At 31.5% G+C, this 12,419-nt stretch overlaps 1 protein-coding gene across 3 annotated transcripts in view; it reads left to right on the forward strand.

Moving 5' to 3' along the window:
* The window catches only part of LOC106688984 (SPRY domain-containing protein 3), a 39,454-nt gene that overhangs the window by 4,150 nt on the left and 22,885 nt on the right, over positions 1 to 12,419 (forward strand). For all 3 annotated transcript variants that reach the window (XM_014433712.3, XM_014433713.3, XM_014433711.3), the window contains exons 2-4: positions 2,883 to 3,048; positions 5,332 to 5,523; positions 8,475 to 8,624. In XM_014433712.3, the coding sequence (XP_014289198.1) occupies positions 5,404 to 5,523; positions 8,475 to 8,624 (270 nt within the window). In that variant the 5' untranslated portion in view covers positions 2,883 to 3,048; positions 5,332 to 5,403. The remainder of the gene's footprint in view (positions 1 to 2,882; positions 3,049 to 5,331; positions 5,524 to 8,474; positions 8,625 to 12,419) is intronic.

Below are 12,419 nucleotides of genomic sequence, written 5' to 3' on the forward strand. Positions count from 1 at the left end.
ATAATGAAATAAAATTAAAAAAAAATAAAAATGTGAAAATTACTTTTTTAATAAATTAACTATTTGTGAATATGTTGTTCTTGTCGGTTTTTAAATTGACGGAAGAAGGTTCTAATTGGATATAGAGGCTTTCAGAGATGACCCTTTTGTCATGGTTATGAACTATAGCAAGTATAGACATTTTTTCGAAATCGAAGGAATGATTTAAAGTAAGAGAATGTTCCGAAAGTTTAGAGGCAGAATGATTATGTGAGGAAATAGAATATTTGTGTTGTTTGATACGGTCTTTTAAGAGATTTTTACCACTCCCAACATCCTTGCCATCAAAGAATTAACGTAGCCAAAACCTTATTCACCGTGGCCTTTCCCTTTCTGACTCCCGATTCCATGAAAAAAACAGAGGGGATATATGGTAATGTTCTGTATAAGGGGGTAGAAAGGGGTTGTGAAGAATTAGGTGAAGTGGTGAGACGATTTTGGTAGTTGTGTAAAAGTTTATGAATGATATGGAGAGGGAAGTTATTGGCTAAGAGTATTTGTTTGATACAGTGTGTGTTTTTTTCATGGAATCAGAAGTCAGAAAGGGAAAGGCCACGGTGAATAAGGTTTTTGGCTACGTTAATTCTTTGATGGTAAGGATGTTGGGAGTGGTAATTTAGAAGTCTGCCTGAGTAGGTAGGTTTGGTGTACCAGTCAGTGGATATGGTGTTGTCTGGGTTTCTTATGATGAGGAGGTCAAGGAATGGAAGGGAGTTATTATTTTCATTTTCAACAGTAAAATTAAGGCGTGGATGGTAAGAATTAAAGGCGGTCAGGGATTTTATATAAATCACCCTCTCACACACACGCTTTCTTTCTCTAAATATTTTCTACTTTTTATTTGTTATTCTCTCGTAACGTTTCCTCTTAAAAAACACTTAGTTATTCTTGTAACGGCTTTTTTAATTCAGAGTTTGGCCGTTATTGGCGCAGTATCCATTAGGTGTTTAATTTTCAAGCTAACAGGTTCGTTTTATTCTTCTTTTTTTTTCTTTCCCCTTTCTTTATTTTACCACCCCTTTTTTTCTCCACTTTTCTCCATTTTCCTTACCCACATTATAAGTTATGTTCACTATATTATTATTGGTGTTTTCAAAAATATATATATATTTTTAAACTGGATTGGCTCATTAAGTTTAGAATATATATATTTTTTTTCTATTCATTTCTTATGGTATACTTTACTTATATTTTGCCTCTTTATCAATTATTATTGTTATATATATTTTCTTCCTCAATTTTCTTTTTCTATCCATATTTCAATTTTTAAATTATTAATAACTAATATGTTCATACTTCTTTGCATTATATAACTTCCTTTTTATTTCATTTCCTTAATTATGTTACTTTACCCACTTTTTCAATTACCTATGTATACATTTTATTTCCTGCTTCTCTCATCACTTCATTTTATTAATTCTATTTTGTAAAATTATTCATTTTATGTTATTCTGTTTATACTTTCCTTTTTATTTTCTATACTTACTGTGGTTGTTATCTTGTTCTGTTCTTAGCCCTGAAGAAGGCTAGAAACTCTAGCTGAAACGTTGGCACAATTAAATAGGTTACACCAACTTATTTGTGTTTCACTTTGACCGCACCCCCAACTATCTTCTCCTCGTTTATAAATTGAAGTAATAAAAAGCAGAAAAGTTACTTTAAGAATTTATTGGAAGCACCAAAATCTAAAATTTTCCTACAGTGATCAACCCCAGAAAATGTGGAAAATTTACCTCCCTAGATAAAGTTATTAAGCTGTTTTGAGTATTTTTTTTTTGCAATAACAAACTTATTTATTTATTGATAAATATTACTATCTATAACTAACTTTGGTAATGAGTAATAGTGATAAATGAACTCATTTATACCAAAATTAAAAAAAAAAAAAGTCGATAAATTATATGTATGTGTATAAACAAAAAATAAATAGAATGATCATAATCAAACTAGGATATAGTAAATAAATTATTTACAATCTCGATCTGAGGATCCCAAAGCCCACTTTATCCCCCATGGATGAGGGGTTGAGCAGAGCCCTTCGAGATCCCAGTGCAGCCCTCTCACTGAATCATCGGTAATGAGCCAGTGGATGCTGAGTAAGTGCGCTAAAGCCGCAATCACTCTACATGAGCAGAGCATCTGACCACTTCCAGAATTTCAATTGTCCATTTTTATTTTACAATTAGTCTCTTTGCCACTTTCATTTCAACCTTCGGGGTAGATTGTTAGGATGGGTTGAACTGGATAAGTATTAAACCAAAGGATTAGGATGATTATAAAGGCTTATATGGAATTTTGAGATTTTGGTTGGTATGAGGTCAAGGACAAAAAGAATATGAAGGTCGTGTGTATTATGTGGGAAACGTAATATGGCACATTGACTATGGTTCTAAGGATTTTAGATTGAAAGTATACATTTGATGTTCGAAAGTTTAGCTGTTCCCCAAAGTTCAAGTCCAATAGGTCTGAAGATAGTCTTATAATTTAGTAGTTTGTTTTCTATTGAGAGATTAGAGGTCCTGTTGAGTAGTTGGTATAATTGGCTGAATCGTCTGACTAGTTTTTATTGTGGATGGATGTCAAATAGTCAAAGTATGATTAAATGTTTTTATATCGGAAGAAGATATTTGACCGTATGAAGTAGATTGTTGGAAGATAGTCCGGATGGCGGTCGATAAAGGTACAAAGTTTTAGAAAAATTAAATTAAATAGTTTTTTCTACTATTTTGTAACTTTATTGACCACCACCCAGAGAGCCATCTATCTTCCTACATTTATATTTTTTCCTGTATATATTGTATAATATGTTTTATTATTTAATTTTTTCTTTGTTTAAATTGTAGGTCAGCTTGGGTAACTATGATGACACTACTCATCAGTTCTGAAAACTGTTATGGTGTTATTGAAACAATGTATGAAACAATTCTCTAAAGAAATGGAATATTTTAGAAGTTGTATGTATTGATGAATTAATATATATCGCTATGCACTGGGATTGGTGCAGATCAAGTAAGTTTTTATTTTTATGTTCATTCAGTAATCTTTTACATAAATGACAATTAGGAGGATTTATAATTTACTCAAAAGTTTATTTGTTTATGTCTATTTTGTAGGTTGTGTTTAGCTCTTTTGTTCTTAAATACTCCACTTAATTGAAATTCTCAATTATTGGATTGCTGTTTTACCATGTCATTTTCCATGGAATATTATCTATCAAAATTGACATAATAATGTAAATCTTCACCTCCTCATCAAAACAAAGCATTGTTAAATTGGAACAGAATAATCTAGACCTTATTAAGTACAGAGCTTCTGGGAATCAGACATTAGGAAATGGAATAATAGACTATTTTTTTGTTGATTAAGCGTTTGAATAAAAATGGTTAGGTGGAAGATTTGGCTTTCACATTGGCAAAAAATACATTACTCAAACGTTTCTAAAGCTAATGAAAAAAAATTCAGCTGATTTTGTAGCTGCTGATTAATATAAAATAGAACTGCTTGATAATTTAGGAAAATGTTGATCTAAAAAACCTAACAAAGTAAACAGTGCTCAAACACATCACTTTACTATCACGAGACATATGTTATAATTTATAGTGTTAAAAATATTGCATGGAACATTTTTTGTTTTGGTGCTGACAAGACAAAAACAAATGTTGATCATTAAAATGTTAAGCCTTACTTTTTCGAAACAATTAGTTTGGGAATTTAGTTGAAGTACCAAATATGTTGTTCATGTATTTATGTTTTATATATCCTTTCTTACTTACCTTCTTATCTACACTAATTATCTCAATTAAAAGTCCTTAATTGGGTTTGGTGAAAGAACCTTTTGTAGTAATTATATTTTGGGACCTTTGTTTTATTGCGACAAACTTCCTGAATGGGGATTAATTGCATTTCTAATTCTTAAAATTTATTTAATTCCTAGTAAAACCTAGTATTTTAAAGTTACTTCTATTGTTATAAGAAATGGTATTATACTTTATCCATATCAAGCTAAGTTTGCTTAAAGATCATTAAGAAGTGCATTACCTGCAAGTAGTAGGTAAGATAAAAAGTAACTGAGTATGAAGTATTACAATCAGCCTAGGTCGAAATAGTAAGCCATTATATGATCACAGATTACAGATGTGAAGATTTAACCATGTACAGATAGTGAGTGGGGGCGGCTTTCTGAGAACATTGACAGAGAGAGTGAATGGTATGCAATTCAGAGGGAGGAGAAGAAAGATGGTTGGAAGGCATTGTTCAAATTCTGCTTGAGATAAGTCTGATCTAGAAACCACCTAGACCTTCAACTGTTCACTATAAAGCAAGAAGACACTCTTCAAAAGTTTTGTCTTAACTGTTGAAGTGGATTAGAATTATAAAAAAAAAGTCACGATATGTAATTTACACCTTAGGGATAATTCTAGACCATTATCTCTGGAAACATAGTTTTTATATTAAGTTCGGTTTATTTGACCTTTTTTCAAGTCAATTTTTCTGTTAGGTAATTGATAGGCTAGCTATTTGTAGACGAGGGAGTTAATGTGTCTACTTCGTAAACCTCGTTACTGCAACAGAACTGGCATGGCAGCATTTGATTCCGGTCTGGGAGGGTTGACTTTTTTTGTGGTGAACCTATAGAATGAAACTCCCCCCCCCCCACTCTGGTTAGAATAGGTAGGTTACTTGTAGATAACTCCTCCCTCCTCTTCCCGTATGTCAGAAATGACCAGGAAGGGAGTAATAAAAAAAAGTTAGGTAATTGATTGAGGCATTATCTTGGTAACCTTGTTACAGAAGTGGTGCTGGTTCGATTCTGGTCTTGATATGTTGACTTTTATTTCATGGCAGTCCCACAGATTGAAAAATCGACTTTGTACGTCTGGTTAGATAACCTCTTTCCGACCATTTCTGACAAACTGTTGAGACTATGATGGCCGAAAATGTTAAGGTGTCACCTCAAGCAGAAATTCAAATTTGGCCTAGGCTGGTGATATTTATTTTGTAGTGGATGCTCGGAATGAATTTTGACTCCCCCCACTAAGAAAATTTAATAATTGATTAGAAACTTCTGTTTTGTTTATTTGAATTAATGTTAAAGAGTTTATTATATTTATGTAGTTTTATGATTAATTTTGAAGTGTTGTGAAGATATTATATTGGTTTTTAATCAGAAATGTTATTTAGCAGCTTTAGAATAATTGTTTGCATTTTTACAATTATTATGTTTTACTAATCTCTAATATATGATTTAATTAATTTTTAACTGAATTTTTTATAATTTAATGAATATTACAGGGTTAACTTTAATGTGTAAATAAATAGCACATAATTTTAATCCTTTTATGAGTTGGGTGGTTAATTCTGAATATGGAATATGAGTTTGATCACATACCCCAAAAGCAAATCTATGATGATATGGTTATGGCTGTTGACACAAATGAAGAAGATTGGTGTAGAATGCATGATATTGTTATAACAAATGGACAGGTAGTTATTTATGTATTATTTTACTTACAAATAACACACATTATAATGGTGAGTAGTTGGCATTAACAATTTTTTTTTTCATGAAAATGTACCTGATTGCTTCAATTTTTGTAAACAATTTTGTATATAAAAGAAACTTCTGTTCAATGATTTGTTTGATCTGACCTGCTAGTCCTTGTCTGGTTATGGAAATCTTAGGAAATATCTCGTTCCTTTATCCAATAATCATGGTGTCTGTTTTGTTTGTTTCCATATTCGCAGTTATGTAGTAAGAACTGTTGTATATTTCTCATGTCTCTTTCAAATGATGGTGCTTAACTCTCCAGTGATTTAGACTTCTAATTTGTAGAGGAGGCATAACACTTTCTTATTTATAATCAGAGTCAGTTTTTAGTCCATAAAGATTTAGTATTACAATTTCATAAAACATTGGAGTTCTGGTTACCCTTCCTCTAGATTTTTTCTTCGTAAGTTCAGTATTATGGCTTGAAAATGTCATAATAAAATGTTGACTGTTAATTTTTAAAGAAATTTTTTTTTTTTAATTTTGGGATGACAAATGCTACCATGGTTATTAAACTACAATTTTTTATTTAATTATGTCTGACATAATAAAAAAATTGAATTTCACTCTCTCTTTTCCGTAATTATGTTGGATACGGAATTGCTTATATTATTAGGTTTTTCTATCCAGTGGAATAGCTCTTTTTGAACTTTCCCTTTTCCGTTAATAGCAATTTTCTGGTAGAACTTATTTTTTTGACCTCACCATTCAAATCATATGGTTTGTTAGGGCTCTCATCCTGCCTGTATGATCTTGCTCCTTTTTAATATGAAATGAAATGAAATGATATAAATTTCAGCTTTATTATTCTGGGACTCAAAATTTATGGTAGATAATGTATTGGCTAAAGTAGGTGTCCATGCTTACTTAAAACTATTTATTATATTTACGTAATTATATTATCATATCATATCATTGTTTGGACCTGCTTTCCTATGAATCCCTTTAACCTTACCTTGGCTGTATCCAGTGAGACATTATATATTCCTGTAACTATCGACCCTATGGTTGCCATCCTTACCTCACATCTGTAATCCATATTAGACATCCATACTCCTCTCAAAACCTGAACTTTACTCATTCCAGCTGCGCCTTGGCTTACCCTGGAAGTAAAGGAAATGATTAAAAGAAGAGAAGGAGCTTGAAGCAAATTTCTTTGTACTTGCCTGCCTGCAGATTACACATCTTTCAAACAATTCCATCATGCAACCCAATTCGCAGTTTGACATACTAGATCCCTTTACATTCATCACGCCCTCTCCAACGCCCCCGATTCCAAATCTAAGTGGAAAATACTCCAAAAATTATCCCTACCAGAATCCAATAACCTCAGTTCTCTCCCAGTAATGCCAGATAATCTTAACAACCATTTAATATCCTATGTCCCTAATCCTTCACCCATTCCTGACATTTAAAATAACAGCTTCAACCAAGAAAACTTTTTTTTCCCATCTATCCTATGTTGAATTCCTAACTACCATTATGGAATCTCATGTCAATTAATATGATAATGGGCCTGATAACATTCCTCTTAAATTAACTAAATCCTGTCTCCCAATCATTATTCCCAATCTTATCTTCAATTTTTCCTTCCAAAATGCCACATTCCCTACTCTTTGGAAAACCACTTTAGTTGGACCATTGAATAAAATCCCTAATCCTTTCACCCTATTTTTCTCCTCTCTAACCTTTCAAAACTGCTAGAAAGCCATGTTCAAAACCAACTCTCAAACTTCCTAGGAGAACTTTCCCCCCATCAATTCCTTCAATCAGGCTTTCGACCAGGCTATTCAACACAATTCACTTTCCTTAAAATAACCCACCACCTCCAAACAGTCATTGAACACCAAAACCTTACAATCCTCTCTCTTCTAGATTTTCCTAAAGCATTTAATACAGTTGACTGTATCATCCTTCTTACCAAACTACAAAATTTTCCTCTTTCCAACAGTGCAGTGCTCTGCACTCTGGTCTTAATTCTTCTTTACCGATCGTCCCCCAGATTTAGGCTGAGAAAGGCAAGGAATCCCTTATTACTGTCATTAATTATTTTATGTGTTATTATTTTAGCCGTATATTTTTAATTTTATTATTCATTGACGTGTTTATTATAAATATTTATTTATAATCATAAAATTCTTTCTTGAGACTGGCAATTTTTTTACTAAATAATTCAAAACATTATCCAAATTATAGTCTCAAAACTTTTATCGTTTTTACACGTCCAACGTTTCGGCCAATTTGGCCATCTCCAGGGACAATCTTAATTCACTATGAAACATATTATTTAATATTTTTCCAAACACTTCATACAGGCCATTCTGCCCAGGTCAAAACATTTTTATCCAATAAGTCAAATATCCATTAAAATTCACAGTCAAAAATATTTTTCATTTTACCACTATCATACACTTTTATTACAACCTTACTTGAATTGGCCGAAACGTTGGACGTGTAAAAACGATAAAAGTTTTGAGACTATAATTTGGATAATGTTTTGAATTATTTAGTAAATAAATATTTAGTTTCCTATTCTTTTATTTACTCTGTTCATTTTTATGTAATTTTCTGTATAGATTTTATAGCCTTACCATGATTATTATGATTATTATGTTTTATATCTTGTTTAATTGGCCCTGTATGACGTAAACCTGCAATGTGGGTCAAAACATTGCCTTTTAATTAGCAGTCTCACTATTTTGAGTATCTTTTTAACCTTCATCCAGACCATCTTTATATTAGGTTGTGTTGTATATCACTATTTTGTTGTTTCTGACTCTGACATGCATCATTATTTCATTTAACCTTCCAGCAAGTAATTAAATGTAGATGACTGCTGGAAGGTTAATTTACTTTAGTAAGTTGAATAAATTGCTATTGTTTTCAGATCTTGGAATATACTGGCCATGGCTTAACTATATTGGATGTTGGGTTTGCTCAAGCAAGAAATCCATTGAATACAACTTTTCATTACTTTGAAATACAAATTATTGATCCCGGTGAAAATTGCTATATAGCCATTGGGCTCACGCAAAAAGTAAGTTTGTTACTAGCCATTGATAATTGATACATAAAAAAAAATTTCCGTTGGCAGTCTGCAGCTTCTCTCCTGGACTACTGGGCTAATTTTATTTCAGATTTGCCTCCTACAGCACAGTTCAGCCCAGGATGGTCCTTGGAACTCTTTACAGGGTGTCTAGACCTGGAAAACTGGGAAAAGTCAGGGAATTTTTTTTTTCTAGATTAAGTTTGGGAATCTGAGAAAAAAACCTGAAAAACTGCTGGGGTGGGAAAGTTCACTATTAAAACTTAAAAATGATGTGAATTATTATGTAAGGGTTTATTAATTAAATTATTCATTTATTCTTCAATAAATAACAAAATGTTTCTGAATCATTATAGCAATCCTTAAAAAAAAAATTAATAAATAAATCTGCAGAATTCCTATAAAAATTCTATTTTTCAAGTAAGAATCTTTCATCATACTTTAAATATCCTCAGCCGGCCGGAAATACTCCTATGCCTTTTACGATGACAAACTATTTTTATAGGATTTTACTTGTTTTACGGGAAACGAGGATTTTTATTGGATGAAATCCTTCAGCCTTGATGAAGCCCTGCAAAGTGGGGCGAAATATTGGTTAACAATAAATAGTTTTCTTTTACTATTGTGATACCTTTATTGACTGCTACCCATACTATCTTCCTCCAGTCCATTTCATATGGTCAACTATTTTCTTCCAACTTTATATATATGTTTCACTTCTGTGATTTGTGTTTTGGCCCAATCATTAATCCTGGGCTCTGACCCGCTAAACCTGCAATATATTATAAGTGATAAAAGTCTACAATATGATTTTAACTTTTAAAAAATAAAAATAATCAATGCATTGTTCTAAAGACATCTCGTTTCAACAAAAATTAGTTATAGATAGAACTGTAGCTAAAATTTTCTAGGATGCAAGGTTTATTTATTTATGATTTATTCATTAATAAACTTTGTATCAAACAATTTGAGCTATAGTTCCATCTAAAACTAATTTTTACCCAACTCTGACTTTGATAGACATACTAAGTTTGAAAACTGTCCATGTCTATTACTACTACTACTAGTGTGGCTCTACAATCTGGTGTTGAATCCTGGCCTCCTCCAGTAGCTTCCGCCAATTGTCTTGGTCCCTTGCTGCCGTCATCCAATTCCGAAGCCCCAGCATATTTGTTGCATTAGCAGCAACACCATCAGCCCATCACAGCTTTGGCTTTCCTCTTCTCCTGGTACCATGGAGTGGCTCCATCGATAATTGTCTTGGTGGATCCTCACTACCTATCCTAATGACGTGTCCTGCCCATCTCAGTCGAACTATATTGAACTCTTTAAACATGGTGTACAGCTCCTGGTTTTTCCTCCAGCTAGTAAGAGACATTAGAATGGGGTGTTTGGCTCCAGTTTATTTTCTTGTAAAAATCTCGGAATTTCATGTCTATTAAGTGTCAAAAATAATTGGTGATAAATGTACAAACTTTGTTTAGATGTAAAATTCTTGGTATATATAAGGTGAATCTGATTGATATATGTAAATTGATATAAAATTTATGGTACCGAAATCTTAGATTTCATAATATCTGCAGCCGATGATGCAATCCATTTAATAGTTGGAAGTCACAATAGACCTTCAAAAATAAATATTATTGATTTTAAAGTTGGGTCTGCCTTATCGATTTCTTGAGAAGTTAAACATTAAACATTTTATTTTTGGAGTTTCTTTATCAGTTACAGGCTAAAAGCTAAAGTTTGCTAATTGTAAAGATAATATCCCAACTGGAAGTAGATTGGAATTTGTTCTAAAGATCTGGTGAGGGACAAAATGTTATTCACTTGCCGTGTACGGGGCTCGGGGTTTTTGCCTAGGTCCGGTGGTATAATTGGTATGCCGACAAAAGAAATTATTTTAAGTTAAAAAACCCCAGCTGGTACCTCTCATACATATCACACTGTCTGTGTGTGAATGGAAAAGTTGTACCAGGTTATGTAGTATTTAGATTCAAAAGGTACTCGTTTCAAATTAAAACAAAATTTGATGTTCCTACAATTTTTATTTGAAAGATTTTGAAATTATAGCTACCTTTTCAATGATAAAGACGTTTAAAGTCACTACATCGAATTACTAGGTAGAGTAATTTATTTTAACTTATCGGATTTCTAACATATTAGGGTCAGCTTATATGTTTTTAGAGGTACTAAAAACATCTTCTTCCATTAACCATTTGTGTGAGGTTAGTAGAGTAATAATTAACACAAATAAGTGAAACTTATTTTATAATGATGTGAAGATAGTTGATCGTGGATAATATACGAGGGCTGTCCAGAAAGTAACAGTTGTTTTGAAATAAACTATTCACAAATTGAAAAACTCAAAGTTTATTATATACATTTGAAAGATACACTCTTAAGCTATTTTTCTACATAATCACCATTCAAATTGAGACATTTATCATACCGTGGCAAGTTTTTCAATACCCTCTCTATAGAAATCTGTCACCTATGATTTCAACCACTCGTTTATACCGGTATGCAGTTTGGCGTCAGTATCAAAACGTTTTTACCGACCCATTTTTTCATCGCTGGGAAGAGGTGGTAATCGCGCAGTGCCAAATCTGGGCTGTATGGTGGATGGTCAAACAACTCCTATCCAAAACCATCCAAGAGTGCCTGGGTGCGATTGGCCGTGTGTGGACGTGTATCGTCTGTTTTGTTTTTTTTGTTCCTTTTCCATATTTTTTATATGATAATTTGATAACAGAATCCTAACCTGTTGAAGGTAAGGTTCTGTTTTAAGTGATAAATATAAGTGAAAAAGGAGAAGTTTGCTTGTGTAAAAGGATTTTCAAACTTAAGATAAAAAAAAGTCATGTAAGTAAGAAATCAATTTAAAAACAAAAATTTTATGAAGTTGTTATGATGTTATTTTAATATTTAATTTATTTTAAAGATGTGACATGGGCAATTAGCCTACAAATTTAGATTAAAAAACAATGATATCGATATTGAAGGTATGGCCAAAGAAATCCGTATGTGGTTAAGGAAATAATTTTTAAAATTAAATTAAAAAATTAAAATTAAACAAAAAATTTTTTATATGTTATCTCCTTGAGAATGGCCTTAGAGCCGAAACGTTGGAGAGTTATTTAAGAATAAAGGTTGAGAGTTAAATGGATCAAAATTGTGTATATTAATAAAATAAACCACTCTCAAACAATCATATAAGTAAATAATTAATCTAATATTTTTTAACATTTTCTAAAACCATTTATTGTCACCCTCTTACACACTTTCCTCTTTTAATAATTTTAAATATTTTCTAATTGTTATTTTTTACCCACTTGTAACGTTTTCTCATCTCCCAATAATCTTGTCATCTTCTTACAATTTCCTGCTAGCAGGTGCATTTTATGTTTTATTCTCTTTATTTTCCTATTTTTCTTTTACCTCCTCTATTCTTTTCTTAATTTTCCTTACCCACGTTATTGGGTATATTCACCATATATTATTATTGTTATGTTTTCTATTCACTTCTTTTATCTAACTTTACTTAATATTTTGTTTCTTTATTCTAATATTATGGTTACATATTTCATTAGTTACATATATTTTCTTTCTCTCAATTTTATTTTTTGTTTATTTATTTAATTTTTTTTCTTTCCATAATTTTAATTTTTAAATTATTAATGAACTAAAATATTTATATTCTTTTGCATTTTATAACTTCAAATTTTTATTTTATTTCCTTAATTATGTTATTTTTACTTACTTATTCAATTACCTATGTATATA

This window comes from Halyomorpha halys, unplaced genomic scaffold (genome assembly GCF_000696795.3).
Source record: "Halyomorpha halys isolate HHAL.00 unplaced genomic scaffold, Hhal_1.1 Scaffold1247.1, whole genome shotgun sequence".
NCBI classification, from domain to species: Eukaryota; Metazoa; Arthropoda; class Insecta; order Hemiptera; family Pentatomidae; genus Halyomorpha; species Halyomorpha halys.